This window comes from Oryza brachyantha, chromosome 1 (genome assembly GCF_000231095.2).
Source record: "Oryza brachyantha chromosome 1, ObraRS2, whole genome shotgun sequence".
Taxonomy (NCBI): domain Eukaryota; kingdom Viridiplantae; phylum Streptophyta; class Magnoliopsida; order Poales; family Poaceae; genus Oryza; species Oryza brachyantha.
The window spans coordinates 33,303,397-33,321,103 of NC_023163.2; the positions used below are offsets into that span (position 1 = coordinate 33,303,397).

Consider the following 17,707-nt stretch of genomic DNA (forward strand, 5'->3'; position numbering starts at 1 on the left):
AAGATTTGGACAGATAACTGCACTCGGCTGCTACGATAAGGAGGACATTGACTTCTAACAATCTATAGCTGCAATCCATGGTGTCCTGCGTCAGTAAAATCTTCCGTTCACTCATTTATAGGATAGTTGGATTGGATCTGATGGTTGACATTGACTGTAAATACCAAGAATCTCGTCACGTTTGCTACCTGCCATTAGTGTACTACTCTCATTAATTGTGCCATTCGGTGGCCCCGTTTAGTAATTTTGACAAATTTTAGAACAATCGAGCTGTTATGAAATCCTTCTTTTTTCTTTTTGCGTTTGGAAGAAGGCTTGGATGTTTTTTTTTCCAGAATTTGAGTTTAGCATGCATAAAGCTTGCCTTGAAAAACACTTTTATCTATTCCTTTATAATAAGAGTCATATCACATAAGGATTTTTTAATTAGGAGAATAAAGCGTCATCAAAGATGTTCTTTCAAAGAAAAATGGTACACCAGCATTATTATTTTGGCATATAGTTTGGATGTGACTGAAAAAGAAGATGCTGGTCATGTAAAACGAGATATCTCATCGATAAATAATAAATTAATATGATTTTTGAAAGTAATTTTTAGATAGTTATTTTCAAACAACACATCGTAACCCATATTATCATATGTACACTTCTTTAACTCTTAAACATTTTATATTTTTAAAAAATTTTCTAAAAACTGCTTTAAATAATTATATTAATTTAATGAAACCATGTTTTTCGCGCGGCTAATTAAGCCCAACTGCCGATCGCAGTGTAGCCCTGGACAAGAAGAAATAAGAGGGGAAAAAAAGGTTTTTGCACGGCACAACGGTTCCCTTTCCACGCCGCCCTTCTCTCTTTCCTTCGCCTTCCCACCGGTCGCGGCCGCGGCGACGGCCTCCTCACTCCACTCCCTACATATACGGCACGGCCCCTTCCATTCCAACCGCAATCCTCCCATCCGCCCCTGCCATTCTTCTTCCCATTCCCCCCAGAATTTCCCAGCTTTCTTCGCTCCGCCGCACCGCGCCGACCAATCTCTCAATCTGCTTTCGTGACAACATCAATCCACACAGGTCTGTTTTTTTTTCCCATCCAGTTCCGTTCTTGTTTCACCAGTCAAAACTCCTCCTTTTATTTTCTAGTAGAATGTCGAGGATGCCGGGAGTTGATTGGGGATCTGATCGTGTGGTAGTCCGGCCTGTAACGCCATGGCTTTAGATCTGAATCGGATATCTGTCTTCAATCCTGTATCTGTTATGCGCTAGTACTAGTATTGTTTATTTGGGAAGTAAAGTTGAGAAATTTTGAGTTACTTCTGTGCGTGTCCAGATCGACATGGAGTACGAAGGCAAGTACAACAAGGAGCAGAAGCTCAATTGTGACTGCCTCCTCTTCGGTATGCGACTCATTGCTTCACTAATTCTTCACTCAGTTGCCTCTAATTTCATTCAGAAAAAGAAAACTCACTTTTCTCCAAAAGAAAAAAAAAACGATTCATACCATCTTGGTATTCATTTATAGATCTTGATGACACGCTGTATCCGGTGGCCTCCGGCATTGGAGCCGACGTTGTGAGGAACATCCAAGGTATTCAGACTGTTTGCACAACGTATTAACGTCTTTGCGTTTGTTAGAAGAGATGTGTTGATGAAGTGGTGCTGTTTGGCTGTTTCAGCTTATATGATCGAAAAGCTTGATGTTGAAGAGAGCATCAGTTTGGAGCTATGCGTCCTCCTCTACAAGCAGTATGGAACTACCATGGCCGGCTTAAGGGTCTGTGTGCTTTACTCTATTCCCCAGCAAAGTAAAGTTGCCACATTCGTATCTTCCTTGCTGTTTCCTATCCCTAAAGTATTGCTCCTTTTCATCTTATTATGCAGGCTGTTGGGTACCAGTTTGATTATGACGACTTCCACAGGTATTGACTTCTCACCAAAATTTATGTTTCATGTTTTCACCAGTAATCTGGATTCTTAATCGCTTCATTTGCTGTGCAGCTATGTTCATGGAAGGCTGGCTTATGAGAAAATCAAGCCTGATCCAGTACTTAGGAACATTCTCCTGAGTTTGCCAGTCCGCAAAATTGTATGTACAAAAACCTTGAGTTTGTTCTGTATGAAAGATAATTATTTGATTCTAATGATAACATTTTAATTGTTTTGACCAGGTGTTCACAAATGGTGACAGAATTCATGCTTCAAGGGCCCTCAAGAGGCTAGGAATAGAGGATTGCTTTGAAGGAGTTGTGTGCTTTGAGACCTTGAACCCAACATCCCCTCCTTTGGCACCCGGTCAGGTTGAAATCTTTGATATAATGAAGCATCTGGCTCATCCAGAGCCTGGGGTTGAACTACCAAAGTCACCAATCCTGTGCAAACCAAATATAGATGCCATGCTGCAAGCTCTCAAGGTTGCCTCCATCAATCCCAAGACATCGGTAAGCACTTTTCTGCCTGCTCATTTCTCATGATTACAGGTCTTGCCCTCTTTGGTGTGTTAACTGATCAACATGCTTGAAACACCTATCAGATATTGTTTGATGACAGCGCCAGGAATATCCAGGCTGCAAAGCAAATAGGAATGCATACCGTCTTGGTAAATATCCCTGGTTTAATGTATTTTGAGTGTAATGATAACGCGATGTTTAGGTAAGTAACTCATAATGTGAATGTATCAGGTTGGAACTTCTGAAAGAATAAAAGGTGCTGACCATGCCTTGGAAAGTCTTCACAACATGAAGGAAGCATTGCCTGAGCTGTGGGAGGAGGCTGTGAAGGATGAGGATGTCAGGAACTCAAGCAAAGTTGGAATTGAGACATCTGTGATCGCTTAAAACTATCATGAATGCAACCCTTTCAGTTCCTGATGGAGAACAGCTTGAGATGAGTGGATCATTTTTCAGAGCTCATTTCTGCGCTTTCTTCTGTCTGAAAGTAGATGTGCTAATTAGGACGAGTGTCATGACCTCCTTAGGAAATATGCTACTCCTCTTCATGTACTATCCACTGTCCAGTAATAAATAAAGAGATGTTCTATGAACTGACAATAGTATTCCAGGTGAACTTGTTTTGTTGTAGTTTGGTAATTAACATGTTGGGAGCACCTGATGACTTTGGGGCGCAGTTTGTCTTCGATAATAGTTTTGGCTGTTAGGTTGATGATGTATAAAGCATACACACCACAAGTCAACCTTGATAGGCCAAGCATTTCTTGAGAGAAGTCATTTCTTTGAAATAGATGAAAAACTTGCTGTTGTTAACCAGATGATTCGACTGGATGAAGCTAGCTGTCCAGCCTGGACTACAGGCATCGACTTGGCAATGGATGTGCTAGTGGAATAAGTCCAGTTGACGTCCCTCAATTAATTTGCATCTCTCAATCCAAATACCAGAAATGTGTACATCTTATCTTGTTCTTATCGTGCATCCGAGGTCCCAAGGCAGTATGTAGCAATTTTCTGCCCTGTTTCGTTGACGTGGACATGGCTAGGACCCACATGTCATGAGGCTGTTGGAGAGTTGGAGTTAAATGTCTCGTTTGGCTAGGAGAGGTGAGGTTGCGTTGTAGCACTGCTCGCAAACCCTAGGAGAGGCAACTCGCGAGTCGCGCCGATGATGGAGTGGAGAGGGGGCGGGGGCGGCGCCGATGGCGAGCGCGCCAGAGGAGAGTGGGCGTGGCGCGCAATGACCGAGACGGCGAGCCTTCGAGAGGCGATAGGGAGCGCCGGAGCGTCCCAGCCGCCGGCGCAGAGGTCCGAGGAGCGGAGGACAGGAGGAGGCCAGGCCATGCGGCAGCCGGCTGGTGAGGACCGCGCAAAGCAGAGGCCGGCGCCCGGCGAGCTACAGCTTGCGGGCTGCGGGTGCGCCGGTGCGGGGCCTGCAGGCTGCAGCTGCCTGTAGTAGTAGTATTTGTGTTTCGTGCGATTCTGCTTTCATGCTTTCTCGACTGGAAATTTAGGATCACTATCAAAGTAATTTTGAATCATGTGTACGTATCCATGTAAAACCTTCGAAATACTTATTGCACAGAAGAACAGAGGAGATATATGTTTGTTTACGAGTAGCTCAAAGAGAAAAAAAAATATAGAGCTAGCAACTCGAATTTAATTTAATTTGTACATGCATATGTGCATGAGGAGATCAATGAGAATGATGGCATTCTAGCTTGGAGTGAGCTCCCTCTTGTCGAGCATGGTGAAGGACGTGCCGTCGCACTCGAAGTCGTATCACCGGAACAGCTCGGCGACGAGCATGCACGCCGTGGCCACGACCACCTCCTTGGCTGCCACTGCTTGTTCCCCGGCGACGGCCCGTTGGACTAGTACACGTACTGCAGCAGCGCCTCGCCGTCGTCGCCGACAAACCTCTCCGACACGAACTCGTCTGGTCGGTCGAACACCGCCGCGTCGCGCATGGCTAGCGGCTGGTACCCGCACAGCAGCTCACCCTTGCCGATCTCGTACGCCGTGCCACCATGTGACCGCAGCACGAAGTCCCGCCACGCCCAGCCGAACTGCAGCGGCACCGGCGGCTGCATCCGGAGCACCTCGTACACCATCGACTGCACCAGCGCCATCTCCTTCACCGCCGTGAACCTGACCTCGCCGCCGTCTCCCAGCACGCGACGCACCTCCTCCCGCAGCCTTCGCCGCAGGTCGCCACGGCCTGCCTTGCCAACCTCCATGATGAGGAAGGGCAGGAACACCGAGAAGCCGCCGACCTCCATGTTGAGGTCATTCTCGAGGGCGATAAAGATGTGATCGACGGCGGCGCGGAGCTCGACGGCCTAGCTGCGCGCACCGCGACGAAGGAGGTTGATGCTAAAGGCCTTGGTGCGCGCGTGGTCGGCCTCCTCGGTGTCGAGGTAGACGCCGAAGCGGGTGCCGCCGGTGAAGCCGACGCTGGGGACGTAGGGCCCGATGAGGACATCGTGTCCTCATATTTAACTCCGTCTATTATTCCCCAAGGGCGTCCTGACATGTGAGCCCCAGCCATATCCACGTCAGCAAAACAAGGAAGAAAAATGCTACATACTGCCGTGGAACCTTGGACATTTCTGGTATTTAGGTTGAGGGATGCAAAACAAACTGCACGTTAAATTGAGAGATCGTTAAATTGAGGGATCTTAAGTGGACTTATTCCTGTGCTAGTCAGTCTATGCTTGTGAACTGATGTCAATGAAAGGTTGGAATGCCTTCACATCAGCCACAGATCTGCGCCCTTTGCGCGACCAGTGTGCCAACATAGCTGAACTATCAGCACGGGGTGGAGGCTTACAGCAGATAAATACTTAGTACATCCCTGCTCAGAAGCATTGGTCACAGAAGGTTTTATTTGACACACGATCAGCTTTGTTGCGGAAGGGGAGTTCGAGATATATACTATACAGTTTTTTTACTGCCATAGGATGATGGAGTAAACCTGAACAATGGGGAGTTCGAGATGGATCTCCCCACGTCTAGCGCGTTCAGCTTCTTTGTGCGTGAAATCACTCCATCACAGCCATCTAAACTCAATGTCGTTCCTACGATGACCACATGAACCCTACAGACATATTGCATCAAATTGTACACGAGTGTCAGTTGTAGCTTGTGCAACCCAAGTGGCCCTTGGACTGTTTCTAGTGCCCACTGGTTGCCTCTTCAGCCTGTGAACAGAAAACCAATAAATAGGTAAGTATTAATAACCAGCTAAAATTATAAAGAGGGGGCGGTATAATGCACTTACCACAACACGTGGGGAGCGGCGAATGCTAGATAGAAAATTGCTAGGATTGGCTCCTCTCTTAGTAGGATTATCTCGATATTTTGCCCGACTTTGAGAATGATTTCTGTTGGTTGTAGTGGTACTTTCACTTCCAGTATCATTTGATAAAATCGATGGTGATGAATCTGTTACGGATGATGTGTCTGAGCAGAATGAGCTAGCAGGAAGAAGACCTGTAGACAACACCAAAGTTTACATGAAAACAGGATAACCAGTGTATTTACACCTTACAGCTTTTCTGTTTAACTCTGAAAACCTGGAAAACTAGGCAACCTCTCATCACGAAAGAGTCAGACCTATGTCCAATTGTCCATTTGACTTTAGGAAATGGATAATTGATTGTTTATCCTGTTATATGGAATCTCTGTAATTTGTTGTTCAAAATTTCCTGAAGCTATGAGGTTTCTCGTGGATACAGGATAAGGGGTTCACATCTCTACAAAGAGATGTGGTACCCATATCCTTTTCAGGATGAATTTCGTACAAGATATAGAGTTTTTGATCTCTTAGTACGATTTTATAGACACCAGGTTTATTACTTACGACCCCTATAGCAGCAGTTTTTCTTAAGATTGTTCCAACCTCACTTACAGAGTTACTCTAAGGCCCCAAAAAAAAAAAATCCCTAAACTGCCAGTTGGGGGAAAGGAACTCAATGCAGATTTATGAAAGCATGCAATATTGAGTACCATTGATCACAGCAGTCTGGAACCTCTCCCTCATGATTCTTACAAACTTGAACAGATCATTATTGCAGTTTAAATCCTTCACCAATTCTTCAGAGCCATTCAGAAATGGAATGCATTGAAGCACTGTTATCAACACAAAAAGTCGTTAGCAACAAAACTTTTACTGAAACCGAACAATATAATGTAATAATATAAATTAGATAGTTGTAACTCACGGCTGTATCTATCTTTGTTGATCTTTATGCAAAATAAATATTCATTATCAGGCTTCTGGATGTCAATTTTGTTGAAGACAAATCTCACTCCTTGAAAAAAATGTAATTGTCACTTTGTCAGCAGAGATAACATTGAGCTAATTTAATTGGCAATATCACTAAAACTTCCATTACCTTCACCTCCAACAACTTGAAAACCAAGGAACTTTTTGTACCACATAATAGCCTCTTCTAGGTTCTTTTTCCCTGTTGCATCACTTTTAGCTTCAAGGGCGTCAATAACTGCCAGCAGATGAAGAGATATTAAGGCCTATATATTTCAGTTTTTGTATCGCCCGGTAAATATTCAGAAAAGGTAACCAAAATTGGCATAGACACAGCTAAAATTGCATACATAAAAACATAGACTAGATCATTAGAAAAGTTCAAGAATATGATATATTGGACCTAAGAGCACAAAACAACTCGCAAAGCACTTGCAAAGTTGCAATTCTCTATGCAGTTTGGGTTTTAGAGATCAGGTAATAGTTGTGTGTGCCAATGCACCAAAACCGGTGTTCTTTTAATAAAATAAACCGCCAATAAATGTCCATTAAAAGACTATGATTATGGAACTGACTTGTGCCCAACTGAAGAAAAGCCTTATACCAAACAGATCGAATGAACTGTAAGTCATGAAGTTACCTATCGCACTCCAAATTTCTGTACTACAACCATGAACTCATGAACTTATGTTACCTTCAAGTTGATTTGATATGGCGTCTGCATATTCATCTCTTCTGGCCCTCTGATCCATGAGTAAGCTTCTGAGCTGCTCATTAGTTGCAGTTGCACGCGAAATTGATTCACGAGTAAGCTCATACTTTGTCATTTTGCTAACTTGGACTGCAGATGAAGTTTGATTGATTTTAGACCTTCCATAGCTTTGCTTATTTCTGAAGAATATCACAAAACACTTGAGTGAGGAAAAGGCTGTACTTACTGGACACTGCTTCTGCAAAATTGGCTTCAAGTTTCCGCAGCTGATCCTTTAGTTCGTTGAATTGTTCTGTCATCAAAACATGCAACAAGCCAAATTAGTTCCCCATATTCCATTGCCAAATAGAATTCTACTCTCAAATCGCTTGGAATGGCTCACCTGAAGATTGATTGAATAGTTACTGCGCACTCAGCAACAAACTAATTGCAGGAATCTGAGAAGGAAAAAAAATTACCATGCCCTCCACACGCACAGCGCAGTACGCGACGTTTGGGAAGTCTAATTTCCGAAATGGTGAAGGAACACAGAAATCGCACCCGCGGATCCCACACAAAACCTAAATCTAATACCGTCGAATCGAGGCGAGAGCGACCAGCCAACCAATCAACCAAATCCAGTCCAGGCATATCGATACTGAAGAAGAAATGTAGATAGTAGACACCTCGTTGGGATACGGTGTGGTTGGCGAGGGAGCGGGCGGAGAGGATGGCGGCGCTGAACGCGGATGCCGCCGCCCTGGTGCGCTCGCGGCCGTCGGAGATCTGCCGCTCGAACGCCAGGCACTGCCCCGCCATCCTCCTGCGCAGCTCGATGGCGCCTCCGCCTCCTTCCATGGTGGCGCAGCCGGAGATCGGAGCGGCGGCGGCGATGGTGCTGGCCGTTGGCATCGGAGGCGAAGCACTTCAAAAATTTTTGCCTCCCAAGCGAGAAAAGCCACGTGCGGATTTATTTATTTATCCCCTCCAACTGGGCCGTGGGCCATCCTAGTGGGCCTGTAGCATTTTGGGCTTTCTGGAGGCCCATTTGATATCTCGTGTCGTCTTCGTCTCCGAGAAGAGACTAGAGTAGAGAGGCGAGGCGAGGCGAGATCCAAGGCGACGGCGGTCGGCGGAGGGAGATGTTTGGGCTGCAGGCGAGCGGCGCGGCGGCGTCGTGGGTGGTGGGGCGGATGGGCACGGACGCGCACCTCTACGACGACCCCGACGACGCCTCCATCCCCACCCTGCTCGACTCCCGCTTCGACGCCGACAAGCTCGACGCCCTCAAGCGCCTCCTCGCCCTCATCGCCCAGGGCGTCGATGTCTCCCACCACTTCCCGCAGGTTCGCTTCTTCCTTCGTTCATACTTCCTTCCCACCGCACCGCGCCTCGTCAGTCGCTTCTCATCTGCGTGAGCCGCAGGTTGTCAAGAATGTGGCGTCGCAGTCACTGGAGGTCAAGAAGCTCGTCTACTTATACCTCCTCCACTACGCCGAGAAGTAAGCTGCCTCATCCTGCTTACAATTCATTGCTCACGATATTCTATCCGCTTGGGAAAGCCGCAAAAATCGCTCTCGGTTTTGTACAAGTAGTACTGATCAGTGATGCAGAAAGTATTTACGGACGGGTGACTGTACCGATGGACAATATGACGATGAAATTTTCCACATTTCGTTCAACTAACTATAATTTTGAGTAACTTATTCAAATTTGAGAAAGGGAGAAAAAAATCGCTCTGAGTTTTATACAAGGAGTAGTGACTAGTGATGCAGAAAGTATTTACAGGTGAGCTAGGTAACTGTAATGATAGATAATCTTATGACGAAAATTTCCATACTTCTGTCAACTGAACTGTAATTTTGAGTAACAGATTCAAACTGCGACTTCCTGTGATCTTGACTTGCTGCTGAAGTGATTTCACCTTTTCCTTTTTTTGCTTGTTGTTACTACAGGCGCCAAAATGAAGCTCTTCTTTCTATTAACATATTTCAGAAGGATTTATCTGATATTAACCCATTAGTGAGGGCATGGGCACTACGAACTATGGCTGGAATTAGACTGCATGTCGTTGCTCCACTCGTGTTAGTGGCTGTAAAGAAATGTGCAAGGGACCCATCGGCGTATGTTCGAAAATGTGTTGCCTATGCACTTTGTAAGCTCCACGACTTACTTCCAGAGGAAACTACATCCTTGGAAGAGGTATGTCTAGTCTGACCCTTTTTTTCTGTGCATCGATGCTGAGCAGAATACGTATCTGAATTCTGAAGGATGCTAATATCGTTGCAGACTGTAGATGTTTTGTTCAGTGACAACTCCCCTGGAGTAGTGGGAGCTACTGCTGTTGCTTTCAATTCAGTTTGTCCAAATTGTTTACCCTTGATAGCAAAGCATTTCCAAAGGCTATGTGAGACACTCCCAGATATTGAAGAATGGGCTCAGATTCTTCTAATTGATATCATATTGCGATATGTAATAGCTAAACATGGATTGGTAAAGGATTCTTCAATTTTTGCTTCCAATTTGCGTTTGGAGAGCCAGGGCAGTGGAGATTCAGCTGGCAATGAAACTTGTGGCACTATATCAGCCATCACATTGTTTCGACATTATATCGAAGAATATTCAGGATGTTTAGAAGGTGACACAATCAACTGTTCATCAGTGACCAGTAGCACAAACAATGATGTTGCACTACTTTTGAAATGCACATCACCTCTTCTGTGGAGCCGAAACAGTGGAGTTATACTTGCAGCAGCAAGTGTTCATTGGATCATGGCTCCAGTTGACCAACTGAATAGAGTTGTTGGGCCAATTTTATTTACTCTACGCTCGTCTCCTGATGCAACATATGTGGTAATGCCAAAATTTTCTTCCTGGTTCTGTATCCTGGATTTCAACTCAGAAGAAATATGGAGCCAAGCGTGTTTTATATTGTCGATTCATTGTGAATACTGCCATGGACTTTTGATAAAACCATTTCAACATTACGTGTAGGCTTGGTGAACCTAACCGGTTTTCTAGTTTTATGTAAAGAAATACCTGTATTCAAACCAACCAACTTTTGAGCATGCTACGTAGTACTGTAACCGAATTAAAATCCTTAAAATCCCAAGTACGTCTGGGACACTGTCAACCTTACTTTCTGTTTCTACTGATGTTTCGAACCCATTATAGAAGACATGCCCATGGTCAATTAGCATTCACAACTTTGGGTTGGATGAAGCTATTATGTTGCACATAGTTTTAATTTTGTTTTGGGAATCAAATACCAAGATATTTCTTTGAAATGTTTGTGCTCTCTCACTTAAATGTTTACTTGATCTGAAAACTTTTTTAATTCTTGCAGATGCTTGGCAACATGATAGTTTTTGCCAAGACAGCACCACAATTGTTTGCTCCGTTCTATGAAGATTTTTTCATATGCGCTTCAGATCCATATCAGACGAAGGCTTTGAAGCTTGAAATACTGACCACCATAGCCACCGAGTCCTCTATTCCAGCAATTTTTGAAGAATTTCAGGTACTTGTTTGTTAAAGCAATATATGCTCTATATTTCACTTTTTCACTTGTCCCAGTGGCCCGCAATGTTTTATCTGATTCTCAAATGATGCTTAATTTAGAAGTTTTATGGTTACTGGTAACCAAATAATATCATGATATAGTGTGTCAATATAGTTTTGAAAATAAATTACCTTTTCATGTTGAATTTTATGCATAATAAGCAATATATTTCTGAATTTTTTCTTACATTGTTGTCCACTCCCTAATATGATCAATAATATTTATCTTAAAAATATTGGTATAGTTTGTTATTTTTAGCTCATCCTGTTTGTGCATGTTCTTGTATTGCTTATTCCTGCCAGGATTATATTAAAGATCCGGATAGAAGATTTGTGGCAGACACAGTTGCTGCCATTGCGCTGTGTGCCCAGAAGCTTCCCTCTATCACTACCACTTGCCTTGAGGGGCTTTTGGCACTAGTATTCTATGGTAACACTTCCATTTCTGCATGCTTTTGCAGTGAATGATTCTTCTTGAAAACAATGTTTGATTTCAATTTATGTTACAGAATCATCTATAAGTAATTCTGCTCACTTTGATGGAGAAGCTGCTGTTCTAGTTCAAGCAATTTTGTCTATCAAAGCAATAGTGAGAACAGATCCAGCATCTCATGAAAAGGTATTCGTTTTAAATAAGTTTAGCAAACTTGTAACTCCATAGTTGTGTCTCATTTGTATACTTCTCAGTGTATGGATAATGCATATTTGATTTGACCTCATGATGCCCAACCAGTAATGTAGTCACAGCATGCACTTTGATCATTTGATGTATTATATGGCCTATGGTTTTTCCTTGATCAGCTTGCATTGAAACGGTCTATTTTGCTCCTCTATTAGTTATAACTCATAGCTTGATTATTGAAGAGTGCAAGGATTTTAAACATATTCAGCATAGGAATTTAAGATGATATGATGTAGCTTATTTTCTTCTCTTAGTTTAGACAGAAAAGGATAGTCCATCAAACTCCCTTTAAGTCACCTACCTTTCAGTTTGCCTCCCATGTTTCATTTTTGTTTACTTAGCCCCGTAAGCTAAACAGCCCTGAAAACACTTCTCAATGAGGCATGTTACACTATTTCTGGTAGTTCTATTATCTTAAGTACATGTTTAATTATTTCAATAGTTGAGTGACTTTGGTATTTGTGAGGGGGATCTTCTTTTTGTGATCTGGTTATGTATTTATTGAAACCATATACAATATTATTAGTAAATATGGAATATTGGTGTTACTTTGTGCTATTGTATGAATGTATTTCAGTATTTGTTCCTTATTTATATCTTGATTTGATATCTTGGCCGCCTTATTTCCTTAAGGTGATCGTACGCTTGGTCCGCTGTCTGGACAAAATTAAAGAGCCTGCAGCACGATCCCTGATTATTTGGATATTTGGAGAGTATAGCTCCATAGGAAATCTCATTCCAAAGATGGCTCTTGCTGTCTTCAAGTATCTTGCATGGTCCTTTGCTGCTGAAGTGCTTGAGACAAAGCTTCAAATCTTAAATGCTGCTGCAAAGGTCCCTCCATCCTCCATCTCTCCCCCAAATCACAAGGTTCCTTCTTTTACCCAGAGTTGCTAATTGGTTTCCCTATACAGGTTATAATGCATTCTCCTGAAGAAAACTTAGAAGAATTCAAAAAGATAATGGCCCATGTCATTAAGTTGGCAACATGTGATTTGAATTATGATGTCCGTGATCGTGCTCGTTTTATATCAAAACTTCTGCCACACTGCATAACCTATTTTAATGGAAATGACTCATGTCAATCACGTAATGAAGATATGTTTAAGGGACTGGCTAATCATATATTTGATGGGAAGATACCACCAACATTCTGTTACACCAACAGCTACCGGATTTATCTTCCTGGTTCCTTGTCACAGGTTGTTCTTCATGCAGCTCCTGGTTACGCACAGCTTCCAAAGCCTCAAAGTATGGAATTAATTCACAAGACCATGGAACCAACCAGAGGAGTAGGCAATTCTTCTGAAAGCAATAATTCTGGTGCTGAATCTGGATCTTCAACATATGATAGTGGTTCTGTTTATGATTCAGAGAGTGAAGGTGGTGGCTCATCTGACAGGGATGCTGCTGCATCTAACAAAAATGATAATCAAGAAGATCCTCTGGTTCATGTTTATGATGCAAGGGTTGATCAAGGTCAGACAACTAGGGATGTTGAGGAAAATTTTGCATCTCTCATCACTACTGATTTGACTGAATTAATGTCTAAGTCAGCATTGGAAACATGGCTTGATGAGGCTCCTGCTGAGCCAGTTCAGGCTTCTACACAGACATCATCTGCCAGAGTGTCATTTACCAATCGGAGCTTTGAGCGAAAACCTAAATTGCATAAATTGTTAGACCCATCTAGTAGTAATGGTCTAAGTGTTCTTTATGCCTTTTCATCTGAGGTTTCACCCGTATCACACTTGCTAATATGTTTAGACTTGTTCTTTGAGAACGTTTCATCAGACGAACTGGTCGATATAACAATTAAATCTGATGAGGCTTCTGGTAGTGAGGATGGCTTGGACCAAACATTACAAGGATCTGCAAGGTATGATCCATCTCTAATTAGTACATTTTAACAGCATTTCCTTTGTCATCAGATTCTTGCAGTGGTATTCTGTGATTGTCCTTATTAACTTGTTTTGATTGTTGTCTCTTTTATTGTAATCATCTTGGTCTGCAGCGTTCCAACTATTGTTCTTGATAAAGAGATACAATTGTTGGCTCCTCAACAAGCAGCAAAAATGATTCTTCAGGTTCACTTCCATCATCATCTATTGCCCCTTAAGTTGTATGTGCTCTGCAATGGAAAAAGGCATCCAGCAAAACTTCATCCTGACATAGCTTATTTTGTGCGGCCACTGCCTATGGACTTAAATGCCTTTCTATGCAAGGAAAACCAGCTGCGGGGAATGTATGAGTATGCTAGAAGGTCAGCAATCTCCACTTTGTTATACTTCTTTTCATGTTACGAGACTAACATTCACACTTAGTAATATAACAAAAGGACTAAAGGAGACATTCTGCTAGCTTTATTTACCGGTATTGGTTTCTCTGAAGGTTCAGCATTTAGGGCTTATCCTAATAATATCATAACACCTTCTTAAGCTTCCATGATTAAGAAGAGATTATGTTGCATATCTGCAATTGCTTTCTATTAGTATTGCTTATAGGTTTTCCTTAATACAAGAATAATAAAAAAAGCAGGGACGAGTTTCTTAGGCATTTTCCTTGCTTTCAAGTTTCAAATTAGACTTCATGATTACTTCTATCAACTATATATGCTAGAACTAATATGATGAAATCACCATAGGTGCACCTTCAAAGATCATCTTCAGAAGCTTGAGCACATCGATGATACAGAGCAAGCTGATAAGAACCTTCTGATAGCCCAGAGCGTTGCATCAAAAATACTGAACAATGCCAACTTTCACTTGGTTTCAATGGATATGCCAGTGACCTTCAGCATTGACGATGCTTCTGGCTTATGCTGGCGATTCAGCAGCGAAATCATGAGCACTTCAAACCCTAGCCTAATTACCATCATCGCGGAAGGGCATATATCGGAACCACTGGACCTCACTGTTAAGGTGAACTCTGAAGATGCTGCGTTTGGCCCAAATCTCCTAAACAGAGTTGTAGCAATCGTAGAGTGAAGCTTTATGTTTTAACATATGTGCATTTAGGTTTATTAAATGCCACTGTGTATACTGTAAATTGTTGTACATTATTTGCAAGCTCTGAGGGTCTTATAGTAAAGATACACAGCAAATGTATGGACGTCTGGTACCACAAATGAATTGAAATGTTGAATCTTCCTTCCATTTGAGCATCCCAGAATTAAGCCGTATGGAAATATCCCTATCTTGTGGGCACATGCCGTATAGATACTCAGGAACAGGGTTTTTTTTTCAGAATGGAAGGCAGATTCCACATTCTATGCAATATGCATGCCATAACGATTCTTTCTATATCAGCCTCATGTGGCACTAATATATCATCTACTACTTTATAACGGTTGAAAATTCAATACATCGAGTCTTGAATGTCGAAGACGAACAATATCAGCTTTACAGTGTGATGATCTGCAATCACTGTGCATGGCCATCATCAAGCTGGTATGAGGTTGGGCTCTGAGGAAGGCGACGATTCAAGCAGTGGATTCTTCTGGAACTCATTTTTTAGCTGCCCACAGGCTGCATTAGCATCAAGCCCACGGGTTTGTCGAACGCTTACGGTTATCTTCCGTGCTTCTAGCGCATCAACAAAGGCTTGAACCTGTACACATCACCAGAATAAATACCAGCAACTCAAATTGAACAACCCCTTTGTCCTTAACTAATAGGCATGATAGACAATAGCGTACCACTTTTCTGTAGGGCCTCTTGTATTCAGAACCTTGTATCGGATTATAAGGAATTAGGTTCACATGATAACCACCGCCACATTTACGCAGTAGCTCTGCAAGTTCTTCAGCATGTTCCTTTGCGTCATTAATCCCAGCTGGAGGGAATTCAGTTCAGGCGCGTTAGTTTGGAGACTTAGCCATTCTTCATCTTAAGCACATGGATCCAGGCATAGTGAGCATACCTAGCAGAGTGTACTCAAAGGATACCCTTCGTCCGGTTTCGAGGAAGTAATTCTTGCAGTCATCCATTAATGCTTCCAAGGGATATGACTTCGCACTTGGAACAATTGTTTCCCGTAGTTTCTGGTTTGGGGCGTGCAGGCTGATTCCGATACGGTACACCAGTCAGCAAGCAGAGTGCACAAACAAATAAGACAGAGTTTAGACATTGAAAAGGGGCAAAAAAAAAAAAAGACGAGCACTAAGGCAGGTTGGCAAGTAGGAACTAGGAAGTCCAAAATGAAACTACATTCTGCATCCTTGTGTGAAGCCAGGTTTTCTATTTTATATCTTTTTAGGAGCATACCTGACTGCTAGTGTTGACTGAAGCTTGTGAGACGCTAACATTTTTATAGTATTGGGAACACCTACTGTGGAGATTGTTATCATCCTTTGCCCAATTTTTAGTTCCTGAAAACAAAGGAAAAAATCAAGTTGAAAGGCATAAGAAGTTATGGTACAATGACACTGATTCACAGAAACTACTTGAGCACAAGGAACTACAGACATTAATTTTGTCAATATTGACAAACCTTGTTCAAGCATCGGTGTGCCTCTAAAACTGATTTCAGGTTCAACATAGGCTCACCCATCCCCATGAACACTACATTTGTCACCCTGTGTTTGAACATCTCTTCTAGGACCAAAACCTGCAAGGCCAGAACATCAATCTGTAGCACAAGAAAAACATAATTTTTTTTTCAACAGCAAACATTGTATTAGGTGGGTTGTGGAGGACCTGCTCAACAATCTCATGCGCGTGAAGGTTTCTTGAAAACCCTCCCTTGCCAGTGGCACAAAATGAGCAACGCAAGGGGCAGCCAACCTGCAGCAGCAGGGAGTAAAACATGCATGCACACTGGCTACAATAATCTCGAAAATCTGAGGTTGTATGAATATCACAGCACCTGTGATGAAACGCAGGCAGTGAGTCTTGATGGGCCTTTGTCATCATCGACCGGGATTCCTACCGTCTCAATCAATCTGTTATCCTCCAATTTGAGAAGTATCTACAAACAGAAAGGGAGAGTTTACAGCCCTCAAATTTGGCAAGCACGATCGACAGCTATCATGCACACGACATGCTCCATGACAGTTTTTTGGGAACACGCACAAGACTTGCATATATCTTTGAATAACAGTTTTCGCTGACTACAGAATTGTAAGATCATAACCTCCGACTTATAGGCTCCAATATGACCATTGACCAGTGAACATAGTTTGGAGCCACAAGTCACAAGTGACAAGGAGGCATTTACCTTGGTAGTGCCATCAGAAGCCGTCACAGCATGGTGCACTGGTGACCTGCCAACCTTCCAGCCAGCACCAACTAACGCCTCCCGGAAAACCTTTGGCACTGCGGAGACAAACAGGCAGAGGCGGTCACAAGAATGACGGAGCAAAACAACAAACAGGCGGCGTGCAGGAGGTTTAGCGGTCACCGTGGCTAAAATCTTGGATGTGCTTGGCCCTGGACTTGTAGAGGAGGTCGTGCAGCTGCTTGCCCCTGTAGCTTTGCTGCAAAAAGATGCATGAGGGGAGGGGCGCCGCGCGGCGCAGGACAAAAGCAAATCGAAGGAAGGCGCTTGTACCTGGCCGAGGTCGACGGCGAGCTGCCGGAGCTCCGGTTCGGAGAGGCCGAGGAGCGCGCGTTGGGAAGCTTCCGGGGACCTCGCAGACGAAGTGGCGGCGGCGGCGACGCGCGTCCGGAGCGCGCGGGCGAGCGGGGCGGCGCGTATCGGCACCTGCTGCGGCGCGGCCATTCTCTTTCTTCTTCTCTGCTTGGCGGTTGGAAACTCAACTGCGCTGCTTTTGCTGCCTCATCTCATCCGCTTCTCTCATCGCTTTTCTCTGTCTCTCTCTTCATTTCGGCCGATTTGCTTCTGTTCCCGGCCCGGCCCGGCCCGGCCCATCTAGTCTTCAGAGAAACATTCCATTTCATTCTGTCTCACTCCACTGTGGGCCGAGATCGAGACGTGTCGCTCAACCGTAAAATTTGCTACTCTCTCCCCGTAGCATATTACAAAACTTTTTAAGGGATTTATTTATATATCAATATATGTTTGGCCTAAATTCATTAACACGTGTATATATATATATAT

The 17,707-nt window shown here is 43.4% G+C and overlaps 4 protein-coding genes and 1 pseudogene across 4 annotated transcripts; 2 read left to right on the top strand and 3 right to left on the bottom strand.

The window, feature by feature from the left end:
* The first annotated feature begins 926 nt into the window (after positions 1-926).
* LOC102705679 (uncharacterized protein C24B11.05-like) lies at positions 927-3,039 on the top strand. Its single transcript, XM_006645335.3, has 9 exons — positions 927-1,073; positions 1,330-1,396; positions 1,522-1,587; positions 1,676-1,773; positions 1,881-1,918; positions 1,998-2,085; positions 2,168-2,437; positions 2,530-2,595; positions 2,678-3,039. Exons 2-9 carry the CDS (start codon positions 1,336-1,338, stop codon positions 2,831-2,833), a joined length of 843 nt encoding a protein of 280 aa, XP_006645398.1. The 5' UTR covers positions 927-1,073; positions 1,330-1,335; the 3' UTR covers positions 2,834-3,039.
* Positions 3,040-4,159: 1,120 nt separating this feature from the next.
* LOC102703549 lies at positions 4,160-4,725 on the bottom strand (annotated as a pseudogene).
* Positions 4,726-5,074: 349 nt separating this feature from the next.
* On the bottom strand, positions 5,075-8,338 carry LOC102703835 (kinetochore protein SPC25 homolog). The gene is made up of 8 exons (XM_015840862.2): positions 8,091-8,338; positions 7,652-7,717; positions 7,408-7,554; positions 6,844-6,951; positions 6,670-6,759; positions 6,455-6,577; positions 5,727-5,938; positions 5,075-5,646 (listed from the first exon to the last, which is right to left on the bottom strand). The coding sequence occupies exons 1-8, from the start codon at positions 8,314-8,316 to the stop codon at positions 5,620-5,622; spliced, it is 999 nt and encodes a 332-aa protein (XP_015696348.1). The 5' UTR covers positions 8,317-8,338; the 3' UTR covers positions 5,075-5,619.
* Positions 8,339-8,499: 161 nt separating this feature from the next.
* LOC102704115 (AP3-complex subunit beta-A) lies at positions 8,500-14,802 on the top strand. Its single transcript, XM_006646677.3, has 11 exons — positions 8,500-8,750; positions 8,830-8,906; positions 9,360-9,606; positions 9,694-10,257; positions 10,751-10,924; positions 11,269-11,395; positions 11,475-11,584; positions 12,281-12,481; positions 12,562-13,526; positions 13,662-13,910; positions 14,292-14,802. Exons 1-11 carry the CDS (start codon positions 8,547-8,549, stop codon positions 14,632-14,634), a joined length of 3,261 nt encoding a protein of 1,086 aa, XP_006646740.2. The 5' UTR covers positions 8,500-8,546; the 3' UTR covers positions 14,635-14,802.
* LOC102704390 (probable dual-specificity RNA methyltransferase RlmN) lies at positions 14,689-17,425 on the bottom strand. The gene is made up of 10 exons (XM_006646678.3): positions 17,198-17,425; positions 17,048-17,123; positions 16,865-16,962; positions 16,514-16,615; positions 16,345-16,431; positions 16,139-16,255; positions 15,913-16,016; positions 15,569-15,708; positions 15,345-15,481; positions 14,689-15,256 (listed from the first exon to the last, which is right to left on the bottom strand). The coding sequence occupies exons 1-10, from the start codon at positions 17,366-17,368 to the stop codon at positions 15,089-15,091; spliced, it is 1,200 nt and encodes a 399-aa protein (XP_006646741.1). The 5' UTR covers positions 17,369-17,425; the 3' UTR covers positions 14,689-15,088.
* Between the last annotated feature and the right edge of the window lie 282 nt (positions 17,426-17,707).